This window comes from Convolutriloba macropyga, chromosome 5 (assembly GCF_964194025.1).
Source record: "Convolutriloba macropyga chromosome 5, txConMacr16.3, whole genome shotgun sequence".
In the NCBI taxonomy this organism is placed as follows: Eukaryota; Metazoa; Xenacoelomorpha; order Acoela; family Convolutidae; genus Convolutriloba; species Convolutriloba macropyga.
Window position 1 is genome coordinate 39,484,127 of NC_134472.1, and position 25,090 is coordinate 39,509,216.

At 36.1% G+C, this 25,090-nt stretch overlaps 1 protein-coding gene across 1 annotated transcript in view; it reads right to left on the minus strand.

The window, feature by feature from the left end:
• Positions 1-8,584: 8,584 nt before the first annotated feature.
• Positions 8,585-25,090, minus strand: part of LOC142339390 (protein disulfide-isomerase A3-like) — a 31,417-nt gene continuing 14,911 nt past the window's right edge. The window contains exons 4-6 of the mRNA XM_075389404.1: positions 21,861-22,335; positions 12,077-12,356; positions 8,585-8,842 (exon numbers count right to left, since the gene is read on the minus strand). Coding sequence (XP_075245519.1) covers positions 8,600-8,842; positions 12,077-12,356; positions 21,861-22,335 — 998 coding nt within the window. The 3' untranslated portion in view covers positions 8,585-8,599. The remainder of the gene's footprint in view (positions 8,843-12,076; positions 12,357-21,860; positions 22,336-25,090) is intronic.

Genomic DNA, 25,090 nt, shown 5'->3' on the forward strand with positions numbered 1-25,090 from the left:
GGGCGAACGGGTGTTTGGGGGGGGGGGGGGGGTGAGTGTGTCGACCAAATCGAAAACAATTGATCGTTGTGCGAGAAAAATTCAAATTGGTTTCAAGATTTCATGCAAAAGGTCAAAAAAGCTGCAAAATGAGGTAAAGCAAAACAATTTTTTTATTCGTAGGAAAAAACACAACATGACCAGTCCTGAATTGCAAATCAAAGCATTGAACAGACAGAAGACAGTAACATCAGCCTCCTTAAAAGAGCAGTCTTCGATAATGAAGAATTTATAAAACAAGAGGTAAGCGAAAGTAAACAGAACAATGCAAAAATCTGAAAACAAATATTCACTAAACTTTCAGAAACATACGGTAATCAAAGTTATTATGTCCAACAAAATCAACTTCGAAAGACCTTTATACAATGAGAGTTTACAGAAAAAACGCAAACTTAGAAAATCACGGACAAAGTAAAGAACACACATTTCGAAAAACTTTTAACGATTTCGTTAAAAACCGGTGACATCCAAGTCATTGAAGCATGCGAAGAAAACCTGACTTCCAGCTTCTCTCCCCACACTGTCTATAGATTGAAAAGCTTATGACATCAATAATTAAAAAAGTAGGCCAAGGAAGAAATGCAGACAATGAAAAAATAAAAAAACGGTTATAATAAAAAGTGTTATTAATGTCAATATTAGCAGTAACTGAAACACTTAAATGAGATTAACTATGCCTAATTAGAGGACAAATGAGAATTAATTTTAATGACTATGCAACAGAACAAGAACAGTTAGGAAAAACGAGCCAAATCCAAAAATCACGTCGTGAAAATTGTTAGTTTTCAATTAACCACTAAAAAGATTCAATCATTAGAGAATCTAAAGACATATTAATGAATTAAAAACCTAACCAAATGACCAATGGGATATATTACCTATGACACGAAAAGACGGAATTAAATGAAGTGGCAAAAAAATGAAAACAATAAATTTATCAAATTTTAGCTCACAAAAGAACTACTTAGAGCGTTCCATAATGAGGATAAATTAAAGAATGATAAAAGATCAGCAAGAGGAAAAATCCAAAAAATGATTCAAATTTTTCAATGGTCAAACTTGTTATAAACTTTCAATCTCTATTCACATCATTCAAAATTAACTTGAATGAACATCCATAGAGCCATTGAGATCCCTCATTCATGAAAATAAATAACAAAAACAAAGACTACAAAAACGTGCAATAACCAACAAATCTGTTAAGTCTTGAAAAGCATCAGTTGTCTTTTGGTGGGACTTAAACAACTGCAACTGTGCATTATTAGAACACACGTATCACTTTTCCCCCTTTCAAAAGTATTAGTACCGAAAAGAGAGGGAACAGCAAAAACAAGCCAAATTGCTTCCCTTAAAAATTGCCATGGAAACCAAAACAGCTGTTTAAACACCTTTTTCACAATTGACATTTAAGCAGTTAGAAACAATGCGACGCCTTATAACTACCCGCTTTTCGCTCCTCTTACTACTCCAGCGTAACTGAAATCACTTCTCATTGACATGAAATGGTCAAAAAAGTGAAGATCTTTAAAAAAGACAGCAAACCACAATGCAAATTTCTTATTAGCAAATTATGAGCCCCGTCCTTAATGATATTAAATAAACATAACCCACTGAGGTCGGGCGAATTGCTCTCAAACGATCGGAAAGCGGTTGTCTTCTGCAATAGTAATAGCCAGCTGGGGCTTCAGGATTTGGGGGGGGGGTGTTGTGGTGGGGTTGAGCGGAGTGGAGGGGGGGTGTCAAGTATTGGAGGGGGGGGGGGGGGGGGGAAGGGGGACAGGACGAGAGGGGGCTAACGGGTGTTTGGGGGGGGGGGGTGAGTGTGTCGACCAAATCGAAAACAATTGATCGTTGTGCGAGCAGTCTTCGATAATGAAGAATTTATAAAACAAGAGGTAAGCAAAAGTAAACAGAACAATGCAAAAATCTAAAAACAAATATTCACTTAACTTTCAGAAACATACGGTAATCAAAGTTATTATGTCCAACAAAATCAACTTCGAAAGACCTTTATAAAATGAGAGTTTACAGAAAAAACGCAAACTTAGAAAATCACGGACAAAGTAAAGAACACACATTTCGAAAAAAACTTTTAACGATTTCGTTAAAAACCGGTGACATCCAAGTCATTGAAGCATGCGAAGAAAACCTGACTTCTACAGCTTCTCTCCCACACTGTCTATAGATTGAAAGCTTATGACATCTATAATTAAAAAAGTAGGCCAAGGAAGAAAATGCAGACCAATGAAAAAATAAAAAATGGAAGTGTTATTAATGTCAATATTAGCAGTAACTGAAACACTTAAATGAGATTAATTATGCCTAATTAGAGGACAAATGAGAATTATTTTTAATGACTATGCAACAGAACAAGAACAGTTACGAAAAACGAGCCAAATCCAAAAATCACGTCGTGAAAATTGTTAGTTTTCAATTAACCATTAAAAAGATTCAATCAATAGAGAATCTAAAGACATATTAATTAATTGAAAAAAAACCTAGCCAAATGGCCAATGGGATATATTACCTATGACACGAAAAGACAGAATTAAATGAAGTGGCAAAAAATGAAAATAAATTTATCAAATTTTAGCTCACAAAAGAACTACTTAGAGCGTTCCATAATGAGGATAAGTTAAAGAATAAAAGATCAGCAAGAGGAAAAATCAAAAAAATGGTTAAACTTTTTCAATGGTCAAATTTGTTAAAAACGTTCAATCTCTATTCACATCATTCAAAATTAACTTGAATGAACATCCATAGAGCCATTGAGATCCCTCATTCATGAAAATAAATAACAAAAACAAAGACTACAAAAACGTGCAATAACCAACAAATCTGTTAAGTCTTGAAAAGCATCAGTTGTCTTTTGGTGGGGCTTAAACAACTGCAACTGTGCATTATTAGAACACACGTATCACCTTTCCCCCTTTCAAAAGTATTAGTACCGAAAAGAGAGAGGGAACAGCAAAAACAAGCCAAATTGCTTCCCTTAAAAATTGCCATGGAAACCAAAACAGCTGTTTAAACACATTTTTCACAATTGAGATTTAAGCAGTTAGAAACAATGCGACGCCTTATAACTACCCGCTTTTCGCTCCTCTTACTACTCCAGCGTAACTGAAATCATTTCTCATTGACATGAAATGGTCAAAAAAAGTGAAGAGATCTTTAAGACAGCAAACCACAATGCAAATTTCTTATTAGCAAATTATGAGCCCCGTCCTTGATGATATTAAATAAACATAACCCACTGAGGTCGGGCGAATTACTCTCAAACGATCGGAAAGCGGTTGGCTTTGTCAGTAGCTAGCCACGGTTTAGTGAGGCTAGCTGTAGCTTTAAGGGCCATGAGGCGAGCGCAGCGGGGTGGTGGTGGGGGGTTGCATTGGGGGGCTGATGGGCTAGCAGTGGGGTGTGTTAAGCTGCACGGGGCTCTTACGGCATGAACGATAAGCAGGGGTGATTGGTGCAGGGGGAGGTACTTGGGGGGGGGGGGTTGGGGGAGGGCACTGATATGAGGGAAGGAGGTGTTGCGAGGGGCAACCTCTATGAACCGCACTTAACGCCATGTGTAAGTCTCCAAAACAGTTTCTGTAAATCGCATACTCGGAGACTAGTGAGATGAAAGGCTCTAAAAGCACTTAATGCCCTCTGGGCGCTACATTTTTATACCAATTTTGAGAACGAACAGTCAAACGAAAAATCGGTCAAGCGAAAAATCGCAATAAAAGACCAACAGGACAAACATAGCCGACAGGTTGCCGGAAAATAGCCGCGATAGATTCTGCTGTCCTCTATTTTGGTTGAAAGGTTAGCAAATTGTGATCAGTAGAGATTCCCATTCGAAAAATTGAAAAAAAGCAGAGCCTTTTGCACTTTTTGCAAGGAACAAAATTGGATAAAAAAAAGAAGTTACAGACCTCAGTGCACTAAAACTATTCTGAAGGTTAAGTTAATAACGGAAAAATTTTCTAAGAACTTCGAGGACTGCCAGGTTAGAAGAACCACGAATAAAGTTGTATTCTTCGAAGAAACATCAAAATTAATAGCACCAAAATTCTAAGAAGAACAGCAAAATCAATTGAACCTAGTAGCTATAACTTGGATAAAAACTTGAACCGAAAAGATGAATTTATTACATATTTAGTGCCAACAGATACGAAGAACCAAATACCGCTAATTTGACAGCAATGTTTATAGTAGAAGAGCATCAGAAGAACATAATTGCTAAAAACTTTGTTCGAGAGCAAGTAATAACTACAAGTACAGCAAAAACTCCCAAAACTCAATGAAAATTAAATTTCAAAAAAACTCGAAAATTCAAAAAAAACATAGCCGACAGATTGCCAGAAAATAGACGCGATAGACGCTTCAGCCATTCCATGGATTTGAAGCAACTAAAAAAGACAGAAAGACTGGCCACCAGTCCTTTAACAGACCATTAGACCTTTTGGGTTAGATCCGGTCTGTCGTTTTTATGAGACATACGCTCTATAAGGAAAAAGCCCTAAGGGAGCATTTTCAAAAATAATATTAGAAACCATAAACTCAAGACTCTAATACTCAAGAATTAGGGGAAATACGTTTGGCAATACTTTGATGCACACTATTGATCTTTAACTAGTAAATTTTCATAAAATTAAAGTTCATTAAGTGATTTCACAAGTAAATTTTTTAAGTGAGGTAAGTTCCCAGTAACTTCACCACTCTAAGTAGCGGCTAAGGGCCTCTAATGAAATTTGATGCCCGCTGAGCTTTACCTGTTCATCCCGTTTCGAAAGCTCAAAATCATGAAAAGTCATCAAAGTCATGAAAGCCAGGGTAAGACAAAACAAAAATCTGTTAAGACGATTAAAAAAAAAATTAGGAGCGCAATAGTAGCCGCCTGGAATTGAGGACGCGGCTATTAAACATAAACCGACTAATGTCGGAAGAATTGCTCTCGAACGACAGTCGAGACAATTTAATTCAGGGGGCTGTAGCCTAGATGAATTTTTCTTTATGGGTGCAAAAATATTTGACCTCTCCCTCACCAGAAGCACTGCCTATTTGGCTATCAGGCCCTTTTTGCAATGCTGAAATATTTTATTTTAGCGACAAGCTTTACTTCGGATTGAGAACGATAGAGATCACTCAAAATGAAGAACCAAAGCGTGAAAGTCACAAAAGTGGAAAACGTTGAAGAAAAGCGCAAAAACGGCCGAGCAAAAAGTTTACATAAAGCCAACAAGTTTACAATAAATGATACGAACTTCGTTCAAGAGTAATTAAATAGGTTCAATTATGCCTCATTAGCAGTCAATGAGCTGGCATTAATGATAATAAGTGTTAAGAAAACAGAAAAATAAACAACATAGCTGACAGATTGCCAGAAAATAGCCGCAATAGATTCATAGATCTGCAGTTTTAAAAAACAGTAAAATAGACAGACAAAAAATTCGTTTTTTCATTGAAGGCTGATCTGTTATATTTTGATTAAGAATCTGTGTAAGTTATTGCTGCCTCTAATAGCTGCTCTCAAAAAACCTTCATTTAGAGTGACACACACACCCATTTGACCTTATCTCTTTGAATCAAAGTAAATAAGTCAATTTCAAAGTGACAAAATCATTTTTGAGAGTGAGGTAAGTCAAGTGTGACCAAAAATTTAATCACGCGAATGAACAACAAACTCGTTCAACTCAGAGCGAAAAATGACGTCACGCACGCAATTCAGTTGAAATTGCATGAACTAATGAACAAAAAGCTGATTTGAAGTGGTTGTGACGTCATATGGTCGTAACAAAAATTGCGACGAAGAAATAAAAAAAACATAGCCGGCAGATTGCCGGAATAGCTGCGAAAGAATAGACCTGCGTTCCATATGATAGAGATAGAAACAGATAGATCAAAATTGAAAAAAATCTATGCCGCCCAAAACATTCAGCGGTAAATTCATAAAGCTTGTTAAAATTCATTCCGCAGAAGCCTCTTATTAGGGACCTTTAATGCACATATGAGTTCCTTTGACCTTAAACAAATTCAAATTAAACTTAAGTTTTAAAGTGCAAAAGTGAGTGAAGTATTGAGTGAAGTAAGTCACGTATGATCAAAATCTAATCACGCAAATAACCTAAAAACTTTTGCTTAAGCGAGTGAGAAATCACGTCACGCGCGCAAATGCCGTCAGTGAGAGGAAGGAGTCATTCAGAAAATTTGACTTTTTCAGCTTTGCTGAGTGAACAAATGTAAAACGAAAAAAAGAGCGTCAGACGACGAAACAAAAAACTTAGCTGGACAAGTCCTGACGTACAATTCAAAGAATTTTCATTGACTAAACAATAAACGACTTATAACGGACTATGAGTGAAATGGGAAAACCATTTCTAAAAAAATTAGATACAAAAATTAGAAAAAAAAACAAAAATCGGTGTCAAAATGCCGCATGTGAACAAAAAATAAATAGTGAGAAATAAAAATTTGGTTCAGACAAAAAACTAGAATGAGCTATTAATGAATTGGGAAAACCATTTAGGAAAAAAAACCCGATCCAAAAAATAAAAAAACAGTAAAAATCAACGTAAAATTGCCGCATGTGAACAAAAAACCACTAGCGAGAAAGCGAATTTTTGTCCAAACACCGTTTTCTCACTACTTTAAAATAAGAGCGAAAAAAATTCACGCCGCAAAACCACTCGCTTTTTCGCTCCCTTTCCTGTTTCGGCGTGACCAAAATCACTACTCGAATTTGACTTCAAAAATCATGAACATACCCGGCAGATTGCCGGAAAATAGCCGCCATTGATTCCAATAAGCATGATTGGGATTGAACGAATAGAATATATTGAAAAAAAAGATTTTTTGTACAAAAATATTTTTTAAGTCCGATTTATTTTGATGGCATTTCGTAGTTGAACATACTTCTGTTTCTTAGAGAGAGGCTACAGGGGCTACTATCAATAACAATAAGCATTAGAGATGGTAAATAAGACTTATAGGAACGACGTTCAAATAGCGGGCATTAAAATTGGGCTTTATGGGTTTATCCCGTTTCTATTTCTGACTTCAATTTTTATACTGACTCTGTTCATTTTGAATTGCTTTGGCTGAGCAGCTGATGTTCAAATTCACTTTTAGCAGAATGAGAGAAGAGAGAAACTAGCCTAGAGAAGTCAAAAAGATTTCACGCAAAATGTCGAAAAAGCGGCAAAATGGTAAAGCGAAAAAAAGTTTGACGAAGTAAAAATACGAAGTAAAAAAAATACGAGCGCAATAATAGCCGGCTGAGAAGATGAGGGCGGCTATTAAAAATGTGTGAACAGATCTTAAAAAAAAGACAGCGCCCCAATACAATTCAAATTCTTTGAATTGTAAAAAAAACCAAGAGCACCGCAATATAGCTTCGTTCAGCTTACAGCTTCGCAGCTATAAAAAAACATACCCGGCAGATTGCCGGAAAATAGCCGCCGTTGATTCCAATAAGCATGATTCGGATTGACAGAATAGAAGATTTTGAAAAAAAAAAGATTTTTGTACAAAAACATTTTTTAAGTCCGATTTAATTTGATGGCATTTCGTAGTTGAACATAACGTACTTCTGTTTCTTAGAGAGAGGCTACAGGGGCTACTATCAATACAAATAAGCATTAGAGATGGTAACTAAGACTTATAGGAACGATGTTCAAATAGCGGGCATCTAAAATTGGTCTTTATGGGTTTATCCCGTTTCTATTTCTGACTTCAATTTTTTATACTGACTTTGTTCATTTTGAATTGCTTTGCTGAGCAACTAATGCTCAAAATCACTTTTAGCAGAATGAGAGAAGAGAGAAACTAGCCTACAGAAGTCAAAAAGATTTCACGCAAAAAGTTGAAAAAGCGGCAAAATGAGGTAAAGCGAAACATTTTTTTATTCGACGAAGTAAAAAAAAAAATAGGAGCGCTATAATAGCCGGCTGAGAAGATGAGGCGGCTATTAACAAGAGAAGGCCAATAATAGCCCAGCTATCGCTGTGCGGCCATTAAAATGAGAGCGCCTAAATAATAGCCATTTGAGAGGCTTACGGCGGCTATTAATAATTGATACGAACTTCGTTTGAGAGCAATTAAAATAGGGCAAAAATCTAACATTCACTATGTTATGACAAATAATGTCAAAAACAAAAATTCATTAGCTGCCAGTTGACGACTTCAAGCAATTAATAGACGCAATTAGAACACATATGTATCACATTAATGGCACTGAAGAGAAAAAACACTAAAATCAAATTGCCGCTCGTGAAACGAATTCGCTTTCAAATTTCAGATACAAATTTCTAAATCGACATTAAAGGTAATTTGACCGAAAAAAATCAAGTTTCAAGACTAATAGCTTTTTGACTACTATCACTACTCAAGCGTGATTAGAATAACCAGTCCAATTTGCTTTCTCACTGAAGAAAAAGTAAAAGTGTGAACAGGTCTTTCAAAAGATATTGCACCAATACAATCCAAATACTTTGGCCTGTAATAGGAGCGCTATAATAGCCGGCTAAGGTGAGGGCGGTATTGATAAATGCTAAACTTTGTTCGAGAGCAATTAATTACGAATCAAGAAAGAAACATTGACGCACCCTCTGACGTTGTATGGTGGTGGCACATCATTGGCTGTGGCGTCCATCTTGGCAATAGTAACTCCTGCTTCATCCTTCAACTTCTCGCCCAGTTCATCGTACTTAGGCGCTAGGCTCTTGCAGTGTCCGCACCACGGAGCATAAAACTCTATCAGCACATCCTTCTCTGGATCATTCACAATAGAATCAAACGTCTTGGCTGTCACAACCTAAAAGTGTGCCATTTTTATACGCTGTAAATCATCAAAAAAAATCATGTCGGACGAGATGCTTTTAAGTGCAGAACGGCTTCAGAATTAACTCTTTTGTGGCGTTCTTCTGTTTTGACATTCCGATAGTTCACGATCACACCAAAGCGCTAGTTTAAGTGCTACAAAATTTGTTTAAACATCGCCGGTAGAGTTCCGTTTAATAGTCACGAAACAAACTTCATGTTTGTAGTTCAGGACAGTGGAGGAAATGTTTTACAGAACTTTGAATTTTTTCTACAAAATTACATGCCATGGCTGAGAATCAATAGACGGACATAAAGTGTGAGGGTGATCAAACTCTAAGAACCACCCTTCACACCATGAATTTATCTCTTAGACAGTTTCGGTGAAATGAATCACATACTTAGAGACTAGTTACCTGTAAGGCTCTAAGAGAACTTACAGCCCTTCGAGGACAAAAAGTCAAATGGTCAGACGAAAAATCGATCAGATGAAGAGTTGGTATTAAGGAATATCGCGTAAAATACGTGCAGGACTTCGCTTGAGAGCAATTCAAAAGACGCACTGAATTAATTCCGTTAAAAAGCATCTGAAAATGGTACCTTTAAAAAGATCAAATAAAGTTACGAGGTTGAGCTTAGAAAATGAACCGACAAAGGTCAAAAAATTGCTCTCGAATGACAGGCGACTCGAATGAAAGTCGAATAACAGACGGCGCAATTTATTTCAGGGGCTGTAGCCTAGATAAATTTTTCCTTATACCAAAAAATTTGCCGAAGGTAGGACTCGAACCCCAACTCCTGAGTACGATTTCTTCACCAAAACGGAGGTAGTAACCACTCGGTTACCAGGGCCTTGTCATTTACTCTCTAACAATCGGTTTTGTTTGGACATCAAACTTTATTTCGAAGAGAGCAATTGAAACCACTCAAAACTCAGGAAGTGCATGAAAAAGTCAAGATTATTCTAGACCGACTAATGTCGGAAGAATTGCTCTCGAACGACAGGCGGGTGGAAAAACTTTTGACCCCACAGGGATTCGACCCATTGCCCTCCCGCCTCATAACCATTTGCACTACCGACTGTGCTGTTTGGCCCTAATATTTGCTTTGCTGCAACCGATTTTATATTAACAACAAGCTTTACATCCGAGAGACCAATGGAGATCACTCAAAAATGAAGAACGAAAGCATGAAAAAGTAACTTGAGAAGTCAAAGAATGTTCTAGAAGAAAAGCGCAAAATGGTCAAGCGAAAAATTTGCATAAAAAAGACCAACAAGTTTACAATAATTGCTATGAACTTCGTTCAAGAGCAATTAACCACTCAAAAATCAAGAAGTGCATGAAAAACTCATTATTCTAGAAGAAAAGCGCAAAATTGTCAAGCAAAAATTTTGCATAAAAAACATAGCCGGTAGAATACCAGAAACGACTCGAAGAGTCGTGCAATAAAAAGTCCTCTCTAACTCTACCTATTTTAGAAATATGAAAATAGAAATAAAACATACCCGGCAGATTGCCGGAAAATAGCCGCCGTTGATTCCAATAAGCATGATTGGGATTGAAATAACAGAAGATATTGAAAAAAAAAGAATTTTGTACAAAAACATTTTTTTAAGTCCGATTTATTTTGATGGCATTTCGTAGTTGAACATACTTCTGTTTCTTAGAGAGAGGCTACAGGGGCTACTATCAATAACAATAAGCATTAGAGATGGTAAATAAGACTTATAGGAACGACGTTCAAATAGCGGGCATCTAAAATTGGGCTTTATGGGTTTATCCCGTTTCTATTTCTGACTTCAATTTTTATACTGACTCTGTTCATTTTGAATTGCTTTGGCTGAGCAGCTGATGTTCAAATTCACTTTTAACAGAATGAGAGAAGAGAGAAACTAGCCTAGAGAAGTCAAAAAGATTTCACGCAAAATGTTGAAAAGGCGGCAAAATGAGGTAAAGCGAAACATTTTTTTATTCGACGAAGTAAAATAGGAGCGCTATAATAGCCGGCTGAGAAGATGAGGGCGGCTATTAAAAAGCAATATAGTGTGACAAAATCAATTTTGGGTAAGAAATGAGGGTAGGTAGGCTGGTGTGGTTTGGTAGATGGTGAGTGTAGTTGGGGGGGGGGGTGGGTTAGGTGTGGGGGAGGGGAGTAGTTTAGATAGGTTGGAGGGATTTATATGGGACCAAAAATTCTCGAAATGAGCTTTTAACCTTGAATATTATCATCAGTTCCTAATTACTATCGATTAAAAACTCAGCTTGCTTGCAAACGAACGAAAACAGAATTCAACGTTCTAAAATAAGTTAGTGTCCGAAAAGTCATCTCAAGTCATGACTTTAGATAAATAAAAGACCTGTAGAATCTCAATACTCCTCTTCGAATCGTAAAAAAAGACGTTAACAATAATTGCTTCTCAATCGACAACAATCAAACATTGCTCCATATCCTTATTCTGAGAAAAATGACGTACTTGACGTTTTCTCTTAGTGGTAGAAAACATCATTGATAGCTGTAGGGTTACGTTGAAAGCAAATCCAATCATGAGGGCGCTTTCGCTCTATGCAGTTAGTTTAGCAATCTATTTTTATAATTTCATTTTTATTGGGTATTGTCTAAGTAATTCATCTTGCTTGCAGCATGAAAGTTACAGTTGAAGGAATGAATATTTTGCAAAATAGCAATGAACATATAGCAAACTAAATTGAATGCTAAAATTGCTCAAGCTGTGCAACAACCACACAAATATCACTTTCTCAGTCGAAATTTTGTTTTAATCTACGCAAACAATATGTTGATACTCGCCAGATGATACGTCCCTTTTTCTTGATGACATTACGCTGCATACTAATTTACGCCACATTTGCATTCGATTTTCGCAGTATGACACATTTTAACGGCTAAATAGGAATCATTTATGGCACTTGAACACTATAGCTTGTTCTGATAAAACAAAATATGACTCAGTACGTTTTGCTTTGAATTAAATGTTAAAACCGGTCAACAGCTGCTTAAGATGAAGACTTGTCATATAATACTTAAAACGTTTCCTGTTTTGCAAATATTTATGCTTCAACAGATGTCTTTAAGAGGACGTTTTAAATAGGATTTGCAATTGCCAAGTGAATTCTGAATTACATTCTTTCAACACTCTCAACAGTGGTCTGACTTCCTTCATAGAATGATGACACGTTCGACTGATTCATGGATTTATAGCTAACTTTACCTTAACAGGTGCAGAGTTATCTTCAGGAGGTTCTTCTGACTTCATGTAAGGCTCCAATTTCTCATCTAGGTACTCCTGTACAAATTTCTCCAAAGCATCCATGCTGAATGTGGTGGCTGGGTCCATTCTAAACTTCTGCCCCTTCTCGCTCCACACGACAACATTGACGTCTTCACTCCCCGTCTCAATGCCCATCTCACTCAACTCTCCTCCAAAGTCCTCTTTGGATGCAACAGCAAATGTCATTTTGCTCTCAAATTTTTTGGCAACCTTCATCACTCTAAATAAAAGCAATACTTACTGACCCAACTTGAAAACGGTTATAAAATGCCAAGTTATGTTCCCTGTTGTGCGAGTTGAATAGTAAAAATTCAGTTTTGATCAAGCTATTCTAACATTTATTATGCATATTCTAACATTTTCTTCCAAAGTAGACAACAATTTCGAACCGTTATTTTTTCTCTAACTTAATATTGAAGTTTGATCTAACAACGCGGCCGATAATTTTATTTGCAGAACACAATTTGGTTAACACTATTTTGAACAGCTTCCATTTAACAGCGACCAAACTAAGAAACATTTGTCTTCAAGATCCAAACAGTTCAAGGCGTGCTTAATTAACGTAGTGAAAAAAATTCATGTTTGCCCTTAAGATAATATAGCTAGCAGATATGCAGAAAATTGCTGCGATAACTTCATAGATGAGTACTCTCAAACCAAAGCCGGCAGATTACCGGAAAACAGCTGCCATTGGCACCCTTTGGGACTATGGGGATAGAAACAACAAATGATAATTGACAGGCTTTTTTCTAAGTGTCGAGAAGTGTTCTAAATTTGTTTGCAGTTTAAGTTAATTACACAGCTATATCAAATTCGGCTTCTAAACTGAAGTCTATTCAACTAGAAATCGCTCTAATACCCTTTGATAACCATGGAACTAAAAACTTATGACCAGGCTTTAGCAGTTTGTCCGTTTTTTTACTCCTTCTCGACTTTGTCCGGATACACCATATTGCGTAATCCACTAAATGGACTTAAAATCCATTCAATAGAAACAGTGAGTGAGATAAGTCAGAAACAAGTCCTGAATTACAATCCAAAGAATTGAATTAACCAATGACATGAACATCAACGTATTGCCAGCAACATCAAACTTTGTCAGTCAACAAACCAAATGACTTTTTAAATGCACATAAGTCGACAAAAAAATCTAAGCACAATTCAAGCTAAATAATTTTCCTCCATTGTAGTGAAAATCATCGAAGAAAACAAAAACATAGCCGACAGATTGCCGGAATTGCTGCGAAAGAATAGACCTGCGTGCCATTTAATAGAGATAGAAACAGATAGATCTAAATTGAAAATCGACGCCGCTCAAAAAACTAGGTAAAAAACATTCAGCGATAAAAGCTTGTTAAAATTCACTCCGCAGAAGCCTCTAATTAGGGACCTTTACTGCACATATGAGTTCCTTTGACCTTGAACAAATTCAAATTAAACTAAGTTTTAAAGTGGAAAAGTCATTTTATTGAGTGAGGTAAGTCACGTATGATCAAAATTTAATCACGCAAATAACCTAAAAACTTTTTCTAAAGCGAGTGAGAAATGACGTCACGCGCGCAAATGCCGTTAGTGAGAGGAAGAACTCAGAAAATTTGACTTTCAACTTTGCTGTGTGAACAAATGTAAAACGAGAAAAGAGCGTCAGACAACGAAACAAAAAAACATAGCAGGACAAGTCCTGACGTACAATTCAAAGAATTTTCACTGACTAAACAAAAAAACCAGACCTAGAATGGACTATAAGTGAATTGAGAAAACCATTTTCAAAAAATCAGATAAAAATAAGAAAAAAACAGAAAATCAAAGTCTAAATGCCGCATGTGAGCAAACAGCTAGCACGAAATGAAAATTTAATTCCAACAAAAAACTAGGCCTAGAATGAGCTGTGAATGGATTGGGAAAACCATTTAGAAAAAAATCCGATCCAAAAAATCGAAAGAACAGTAAAAATCAGAGTGAAACTGCCGCAAGTGAACAAAAAACCACTACCGAGAAACCGAATTTTGGTTCAAACACCGTTTTCTCACTCTACCTTAAAAATAGAGCGAAAAAAATTCACACCGCAAAATCACTCGCTTTTTCGCTCCATTTCCTGTTTCGGCGTGATCAAAACCACTACTCCAATTTGACTTAAAAAATGATGAAAATGTGTGAACAGATCTTAAAAAAAGACAGCGCCCCAATACAATTCAAATTTTTGAATTGTAAAAAACCAAGAGCATCGCAATATAGCTTCGCTCAGCTTACAGCTTCGCAGCAATAAAATAACATACCCGGCAGATTGCCGGAAAATAGCCGCCGTTGATTCCAATAAGCATGATTGGGATTGAAAGAATAGAAGATAATGAAAAAAGATTTTTGTACAAAAACATTTTTTAAGTCCAATTTAATTTGATGGCATTTCGTAGTTGAACATAACGTACTTCTGTTTCTTAGAGAGAGGCTACAGGGGCTACTATCAATACCAATAATACCCGGCAGATTGCCGGAAAATAGCCGCCGTTGATTCCAATAAGCATGATTGGGATTGAAATAACAGAAGATATTGAAAAAAAAAAGATTTTTGTACAAAAACATTTTTAAGTCCGATTTATTTTGGTGGCATTTCGTAGTTGAACATACTTCTATTTCTTAGAGAGAGGCTACTATCAATAACAATAAGCATTAGAGATGGTAAATAAGACTTATAGGAACGACGTTCAAATAGTGGGCATCTAAAAATGGGCTTTATGGGTTTATCCCGTTTCTATTTCTGACATCCATTTTTGTACTATCTCTGTTCATTTTGAATTGCTTTGCTGAGCAACTGATGTTCAAAATCACTTTTAGCAGAATGAGAGAAGAGAGAAACTAGCCTAGAGAAGTCAAAAAGATTTCACGCAAAATATTGAAAAGGCGGCAAAATGAGGTAAAGCGAAACATTTTTTTATTCGACGAAGTATAAAAAAATAGGAGCGCTATAATAGCCGGCTGAGAAGATGAGGGCGGCTATTAATTAGCATTAGAGATGGTAACTAAGACTTATAGGAACGACGTTCAAATAGCGGGCATCTAAAATTGGGCTTCATGGGTTTATCCCGTTTCTACTTCTGAATTCAATTTTTTATACTGACTCTGTTCATTTTAAATTGCTTTGCTGAGCAACTGATGTTCAAATTCACTTTTAGCAGAATGAGAGAAGAGAGAAAATAGCCTAGAGAAGTCAAAAAGATATCACGCAAAATGTTGAAAAAGCGGCAAAATGAGGTAAACCGAAATACTTTTTTATAAGAATAGAAGATAATGAAAAAAGAATTTTTTGTACAAAAACATTTTTTTAAGTCCGATTTAATTTGATGGCATTTCGTAGTTGAACATAACGTACTTCTGTTTCTTAGAGAGAGGCTACAGGGGCTACTATCAATACCAATAATACCCGGCAGATTGCCGGAAAATAGCCGCCGTTGATTCCAATAAGCATGATTGGGATTGAAATAACAGAAGATATTGAAAAAAAAAGATTTTTGTACAAAAACATTTTTAAGTCCGATTTATTTTGGTGGCATTTCGTAGTTGAACATACTTCTATTTCTTAGAGAGAGGCTACTATCAATAACAATAAGCATTAGAGATGGTAAATAAGACTTATAGGAACGACGTTCAAATAGTGGGCATCTAAAAATGGGCTTTATGGGTTTATCCCGTTTCTATTTCTGACATCCATTTTTGTACTATCTCTGTTCATTTTGAATTGCTTTGCTGAGCAACTGATGTTCAAAATCACTTTTAGCAGAATGAGAGAAGAGAGAAACTAGCCTAGAGAAGTCAAAAAGATTTCACGCAAAATATTGAAAAGGCGGCAAAATGAGGTAAAGCGAAACATTTTTTTATTCGACGAAGTATAAAAAAATAGGAGCGCTATAATAGCCGGCTGAGAAGATGAGGGCGGCTATTAATTAGCATTAGAGATGGTAACTAAGACTTATAGGAACGACGTTCAAATAGCGCGCATCTAAAATTGGGCTTTATGGGTTTATCGCGTTTCTACTTCTGAATTCAATTTTTTATACTGACTCTGTTCATTTTAAATTGCTTTGCTGAGCAACTGATGTTCAAATTCACTTTTAGCAGAATGAGAGAAGAGAGAAACTAGCCTAGAGAAGTCAAAAAGATATCACGCAAAATGTTGAAAAAGCGGCAAAATGAGGTAAACCGAAATACTTTTTTATTCGACGAAGTAAAAAAATTAGGAGCGCTATAATAGCCGGCTGAGAAGATGAGGGCGGCTATTGAACATCACATAACTAATGACACCACACACCTTTAGAATACGTGCACCATACAACATTGAAACGTAAAAAGCAGAGAAACCAAACCGACTAATGTCGGAAGAATTGCTCTCGAACGACAGGCGGGTGGAAACAGAGTAGATCACACCGGGATTCGAACCATAGACTTCCCGCTTCCATACCAGAAGCACTGCCCACTGTGCTATCAGTCCCTGATTGTTGCCTTGCTGCAATCGTTTTTATTTAGGCAACAAGCTTTACTTCGGAGTGAGAATAGAGATCACTCAAAAATGAAAGCGCGAAAAAGTCACTAAAGAAGCCAAAAATAATCTACAAGAAAAGCACAAACACGGTCAAGCAAAAGATTTGCATAAAAAGACCATCACGTTTTGCAATAAACTTCGTTCAAGAGCAATTGATCAAATTAGCAATAATTAGTCAACGTAAAGAAAAACAATACATAAGAAAACTAATAAACACAAATAGCATTCAAAGTTAGACAAAACATCTCTTTTAGTACCATCTGGAAAAAAAGGACAAGAATACCAAACAAAGGCAAGATTCAGAAGCTCACAAAGCAATTTGCATCAAAGTAATCAAAAACAGTGAAAAAACTGATATTACGCCAAAGCAGAAGGCCAATACCTGTTACTATTACTAAGCGACAAGATTATTATTACTAGACTGAGCGGCCAAACCACAAAAAAAACGGGCACACTCCAGAATCCCCCAGTAAGTTGAATACAGATGTTTTCATGACTTTGACACCATCTGTTTCAAATTAATTATTGGGCAATAATGGAGTTCCGCGCTTTTGTTTTGTGGTCTGGCCTCTCAGTCTAGTAACAATCTTGTCGCTTAGTATTACTAACAGTTATTGACCTTCTAGTTTGGCGTAATTTTCAATTTTTAATCCATTCCGCTATTTCTGATGACTGATGCAAATTGCTTTGAAATGTTTTAGTGAACAACTTGTAAGAAGTCCAGCGACTAAGATTCATTTATGCTGGTCCCTCAACCAATGAGATGTGTCATCAACGGAATTAAATGAGAAAACATACCCGACAAATCACCGGAAAATAGCCACCATTGATTCGCATAACCCCGATTGTGATTGGAAGAAAAAATAAACAAGTGATTGACGTAAACATGCGAACTAAATTTGATTTCATTTCGTAGTGAGCCACTCCTTTTTCTTAATGAGCGGATAACATGGCTAGTATACCAATAAGCATTAGATATGGTAAGCATAAGTTATTAACAAATTTTTGAAATTAAACAGCCGCCGTCATCTTGCGCTCCTAATTTTTTTATTTCGTCGAATAAAAATTTGTATCGCTTTACATTAGTTCACAGCTTGTTCAATTTTTTGCATGAAATCGACTCTAGGCTAGTTTAATTGTTCGCTAGCTCTGCTCAAATTGCGTCAGAACAGTCGCTGCTCATCAAAGGAATCTAAAGTGAACAGAATTAACAAAGACGTCAGACGGAAAAAAGAGCGTCAGACAACGAAATTCGAAAACTTCAAAAATTCGAAAGAACAGTAAAAATTATAGTGAAACTGCCGCATGTGAACAAAAAACCACTACCGAGAAACGGAATTTTGGTTCAAACACCTTTTTCTCACTCTACCTTAAATTAGAGCAAAAAAAATTTACACCGCAAAACTACTCGTTTTTTCGCTCCATTTCCTGTTTCGGCGTGACCAAAACCACTACTCCAATTTGACTTAAAAAATCATAAAAATGTGTGAACAGATCTTAAAAAAAAGACAGCGCCCCAATACAATTCAAATTTTTACATTGTAAAAAACCAAGAGCACCGCAATATAGCTTCGCTCAGCTTACAGCTTCGCAGCAATAAAAAACATACCCGGCAGATTGCCGGAAAATAGCCGCCGTTGGTTCCAATAAGCATGATTGGGATTGAAAGAATAGAAGATAATGAAAAAAGAATTTTTTGTACAAAAACATTTTTTTAAGTCCGATTTAATTTGATGGCATTTCGTAGTTGAACATAACGTACTTCTATTTCTTAGAGAGAGGCTACAGGGGCTACTATCAATACCAATAAGCATTAGAGAGAGATAACTAATACTTATAGGAACGACGTTCAAATAGCGAGCATCTAAAATTGGGCTTTATGGGTTTATCCCGTTTCTATTTCTGACTTCAATTTTTATACTGACTCTGTTCATTTTGAATTGCTTTGCTGAGCAACTGATGTTCAAAATCACTTTTAGCAGAATGAGAGAAGAGAGAAACTAGCCTAGAGAAGTCAAAAAGATTTGACGCAAAAAGTTGAAAAGGCTGCAAAATGAGGTAAAGCGAAACATTTTTTTATTCGACGAAGTATAAAAAAAATAGGAGCGCTATAATAGCCGGCTGAGAAGATGAGGGCGGCTATTAATAAGCATTAGAGATGGTAACTAAGACTTATAGGAACGACGTTCAAATAGCGGGCATCTAAAATTGGGCTTTATGGGTTTATCCCGTTTCTACTTCTGACTTCAATTTTTTATACTGACTCTGTTCATTTTGAATTGCTTTGCTGAGCAAATGATGTTCAAATTCACTTTTAGCAGAATGAGAGAAGAGAGAAACTAGCCTAGAGAAGTCAAAAAGATATCACGCAAATTGTTGAAAAAGCGGCAAAATAAGGTAAAGCGAAATATTTTTTTATTCGACGAAGTAAAAAAAAATAGGAGCGCTATAATAGCCGGCTGAGATGATGAGGGCGGCTATTAAACATCACATAACTAATGACACTACACACGTGTATTGTCCTTTAGAATAAGTGCACCATACAACCTTGAAACGTAAAAAGCAGTGAAACCAAACCGACTAATGTCGGAAAAAAATAGGAGCGCTATAATAGCCGGCTGAGAAGATGAGGGCGGCTATTAATAAGCATTAGAGATGGTAACTAAGACTTATAGGAACGACGTTCAAATAGCGGGCATCTAAAATTGGGCATCTCGAACGACAGGCGGGTGGAAACAGAGTAGATCACACCGAAATTCGAACCATAGACTTCCCGCTCCCATACCAGAAGCACTGCCCACTGTGCTATCAGTCCCTGATTGTTGCCTTGCTGCAATCGTTTTTATTTAGGCAACAAGCTTTACTTCGGAGTGAGAATAGAGACCACTCAAAAATGAAAGCGCGAAAAAGTCACTAAAGAAGCCAAAAATAATCTACCAGAAAAACACAAACACGGTCAAGCGAAAAATTTGCATAAAAAGACCATCACGTTTTGCAATAAACTTCGTTCAAGAGCAATTTATCAAATTAGCAATAATTAGTCAACGTAAAGAAAAACAATACATAAGAAAACTAATAAACACAAATAGCATTCAAAGTTAGACAAAACATCTCTTTTAGTACCATCTGGAAAAAAAGGACAAGAATACCAAACAAAGGCAAGATTCAGAAGCACACAAAGCAATTTGCATCAAAGTAATCAAAAACAGTGAAAAAACTGATATTACGCCAAAGCAGAAGGCCAATACCTGTTACTATTACTAAGCGACAAGATTATTATTACTAGACTGAGCGGCCAAACCACAAAAAAAACGGGCACACTCCAGAATCCCCCAGTAAGTTGAATACAGATGTTTTCATGACTTTGACACCATCTGTTTCAAATTAATTATTGGGCAATAATGGAGTTCCGCGCTTTTGTTTTGTGGTCTGGCCTCTCAGTCTAGTAACAATCTTGTCGCTTAGTATTACTAACAGTTATTGACCTTCTAGTTTGGCGTAATTTTCAATTTTTAATCCATTCCGCTATTTCTGATGACTGATGCAAATTGCTTTGAAATGTTTTAGTGAACAACTTGTAAGAAGTCCAGCGACTAAGATTCATTTATGCTGGTCCCTCAACCAATGAGATGTGTCATCAACGGAATTAAATGAGAAAACATACCCGACAAATCACCGGAAAATAGCCACCATTGATTCGCATAACCCCGATTGTGATTGGAAGAAAAAATAAACAAGTGATTGACGTAAACATGCGAACTAAATTTGATTTCATTTCGTAGTGAGCCACTCCTTTTTCTTAATGAGCGGATAACATGGCTAGTATACCAATAAGCATTAGATATGGTAAGCATAAGTTATTAACAAATTTTTGAAATTAAACAGCCGCCGTCATCTTGCGCTCCTAATTTTTTTATTTCGTCGAATAAAAATTTGTATCGCTTTACATTAGTTCACAGCTTGTTCAATTTTTTGCATGAAATCGACTCTAGGCTAGTTTAATTGTTCGCTAGCTCTGCTCAAATTGCGTTAGAACAGTCGCTGCTCATCAAAGGAATCTAAAGTGAACAGAATTAATATGGACAAACGAAATCAAAAATAGAAAGCAAATAAATAAAGTCAAATTTTAGATGCCCGCTACTTTAAGACTTATAGGAACGAAATCAAAGTAGCGGGTATCTAAAATTTTACTTTATTTATCTGCTTTCTATTTTTGATTTCGTTTGTCGATATTAATTCTGTTCACTTTGGATTCCTTTGATGAGCAGCGACTGTTCTAACGCACTTTGAGCAGAGCCAGCCAACAGTTAAATTAGCCTAGAGTCGATTTCATGCAAAATATTGAACAAGCTGTGAACTAAGATAAAGTGATAAAAAATTTTATTCGACGAAATAAAAAGAAAATTAGGAGCGCAATAATAACCTGTTAGGATGACGGCGGCTATTTAATTTCAAAAATTTGTCAATATCTTTTGAACCAAGAAGCACTGAGGTCAAAAAACACTTTGCCATGAACTGAAACGATTAATTTGATTCACTTAAGCTTCATTATCCACTGATGTGACCTGCCATGAGACTAGCGATAAAACAGAAATAAACATCGAGCGGAACGAGAAATAGAGCGGGCCCGGATCGCCAGGTCGCGGTGGACGGACGAGGGAGTATCTGAACGAAGGTCGCGGGGTGACTGAGGGGGCCGAACAAGATTAAGAACTGCCCTTCGCCATGAAATTGTCTCAAACAGGGGCAGTACTTAGATACTAGTAAGGCGTAAATCGGAAACGGGACCACGGGACTAAATTAATTGCGCCATCATTTGTCTATTCGCTTTTTGTTAATCGCATACTTAGAGATTAGTAGAACTTATCGCATTACATATCATCGAAAAGGAGCAAGACTTCGTTTAGAAATAATAAAAACCGGAATTTACCATATTGGGCAAAATTTTACACAAGCGTGAAGCCATCTTCGCAATTTTAGTGAATCATATCTAGAGACTAGTAACGGTTATAGAGTACTGCTCAGCTCCTTAATGTCCTTGCGCTTTATGTTTATTCTTGTTAAAACAAAGGCACGAAAATTTGTCGATCAGGTACAAAAAATAGGTAGTAAAAATAGAAGGAATAGGTAGTAAAAAGAAGGATTAAAATAATTGGTACGAACTTCTTTTCTGAACAATGTAAAACTAACCTGTTTCTGTAGTAGTTGCTTCCTTTGGGATTTTTTACATAGTCAAGTTGATAATAGACGACAGCCTGAGGTTTTTTGAAGAATTGACCATTATCAGGAGTCAGATGACCAGCCAGACCAGCATAGTTGTCTTTCATGAATGATTGGATTTGAGACGACTTGGCGCTGCTATCATCAAAAACGACAGAACTCTCCTCTAACTTGGTGAACAATCGTTTTGGTCTATAGAGAATGATTTGACCAGCTGTAACAGAGGCCGCTTTGATAACATCTGCATTTGTGGTATGAAAACATTTAAAGCTATCGCGTAATTTTCCAGCAGCCGATTGGAACTCTTTGGCAATTCCCAAATCGTCTGAGAAGAAGCCAATGACGTATACATCGTTGTACTCTTGGGCTTTGTTGAAATCTTCAACTGAGGTCAATTCTTTTGATGATGGACCAGCTCTAGACTTCATATAGCTCACAATTCCCTCTAAATAGAATTGGCATTTTTGCTATTCGAACCAGGAAAAAAATCCTTGCCCTAAATGCTCCCAAACGACAGGTGTCGTGTGAAAAGCGATTTGTGGCATGCTTTAACTGCAGGTTCTAACTTATAAAAAATATATGGTAAGAAATATAGAATGTTGTTAATGGAGTTATCGATGACGCAAAAAGGACCAATTTAAAAACTAGAATGGTAAACTTTTCGAAAATAAAAACTCTTATGTTATTTTGATCATTCACATTAACAGCACTAAATATTTAGGAGTAGTTATTGACCTTGGAAAGAATTAACAATAACAGTAAACAACCTAAAAAAGTGTGTCATTTACAGTGAAGCTAATTCATTTATAAGCAAGAATTAATTTCGTTATTGTGATACAAATCAACAATAAGCGAGGACAGATAACGAGATTAAGCGGATCTGCTATTTCAATCTGCCACTAATTACAAATTAACATAATCACGTTACAATCATAATGTATTAAAAACCTAGAAGCACCATTTAAATTCAGTGCATACGGAACTAACAAACAATTGGAGTAGTATTGATGATATGAATTTCTAAAGAGATTAATGCAAAGACCAGCTAAGAAAGAAAATTGTTACTATAAAAGATGATCCAGGGATTGACTAGTCATCATATTGCAGTCGCATTAAATTTTTGATTTTCACATATCTAAAATGTTTGACTTTTATTCGAATATGAACCTTGTTAGCTCATAATTATTGACTAAATAGGAGTTTTTTACTTGGTGGCAAAAATTGGATAATTTCTTTCCAGAAGACAAATCCAAGTATGATGAAATAACTCCAATTTTAATCAGTCTATTATAAAGTTTAGCACCTCGCAACCGAATGGAACTGTTATCGATCTTTCGTTTACAAAAGGTCTCTTCGAACTATTTCAAATTGGAACTTCTGGTCACCCTTAAGCAGGATTGTTTAAAAGTGAAAAGATTATTGCAAAAATCTTGCGTGTGTTGACTGTTTATAGCTTTCAGAACAAACTTGAGAAGTTCGTAAATGTGTAGTTCATAAACCGTTAAGATTGAATTCTTCGCAAATAAGTCGTCGCAGTAATCGCGTTTTTTTTCTGAAGTGAATAAGCTTAAGTATCTTCTTTTGTAAAAAAGAGATGGGTTTTAGAGACGAGTAGCTGCAGCAGCAATAAACTAAAGCACCATACTGCAAGATAGGAGCAACATTAGTATTATAATATTCTAACAGTTTTTTTGTTGTATATAATGTCTGAGCTTAGAGACGATTCCACAATGCTTACTGAGTCTTTCCTTCACATAGTCAATATGGGACTGATATGAGAGTTTTCTGTCTAAATTTATTCCTAAGTATTTGCACACAGGATTCACTGGTATATTATCGGAGTTCATGTAAAATGTCGTGTCTACGGATAGTGCTTTCAGATTTATGAGAACTGTTTTTTCTAAGTTTAGTACTAATTTGTTCCTTTCGAGCCAATCATTGATTGCTTCAAGATCTGATTCAATTTCTTTCTTAGTACATCCTATAGTTTCAATATTTGTATCATCGGCAAAAAGAATAATGTTAACACTTTTACAGACGTTTGGCATGTCATTGATATAAATTAGAAACAATAACGGTCCTAAAATTGATCCTTGAGGAACTCCTTGGTTAATATCTCTCTAAGTTGATGATACTCCATTTACTTCAACTCTTTGATATCTGTTTTCCAAATATGATTTTAACCAACTCAAACGATTACCTCTTAGTCCGTATCTTTCAAGTTTATAAAGTAAGATATCGCGGTTCATTGTGTCAAAAGCTTTCTTTAGGTCTAGAAAAAAACATGTAGCAATAAATTTCATCACGCAGTTCAGCCAGAAATTCCGAATCCGTTCAAATATGATATCACGTAGACCAACACGGCAAAAGAGGGACATGAGCGTGTAATCAAATCTCACCGTTCTATTAAAGTTTTCGGCGTAAAAAACGTCAAAAAGCGACGAATCAAAAACACTTCCGGAACAGTTCGGGAAACGAAGAGATAAAAGAACACAATAGAAGTTCTTTTAAAAATGCAAAAATCAAGTCCTCCGAACTACAGGAAGAGTATTAAAGACAATAACATAAAGCATTAAAGACAATAACATAAACCGAATAATGTCGAAGAATTGCTCTCGAACGACAGGAGATGCAATTTAATTCCAGTCTCAGGTTTAATATTGCATCTAGTCTTATAAATATACACCATGAATTGAAGTATCTAGGATTGAAAATTGATTCAAAGCTCTCCTACCACGCTCATATAAGTTCCGTAACTGAACGTCTTGGACGACAATGCGGTGTAATATCCAAATTAAGACACTTTGTTCCGCGTTACCAATTGATTGCATACTATAGGAATGTGGTATGCCCAATTATCCAAAATGGTGTTCTTGTTTACAGGTGTTGTAGCTTCTCAACCCTTTCTCCGATTTATCAATTGCAAAAGAAAATAATTAAAGTAATATACTTCAGAAAACGTCATGATGATAGTGAAGACTTGTTTACGGCTAATAAGATACTAACTGTGTTCGAATTGCATATCTATGAACTACTAAAATTCGTTTTGAAGTCATTAAATCATATGCATTCCAAGGATTATCTTAATACTATTTTTTAGTTCGAAAGTTGCACTCATTCAACTAGACGCGCTGATTTTATGCTACTGAAAGTTCCATTATGCAAAACTAAAATAAAGCGAAACTCGATTTGTCACCGAG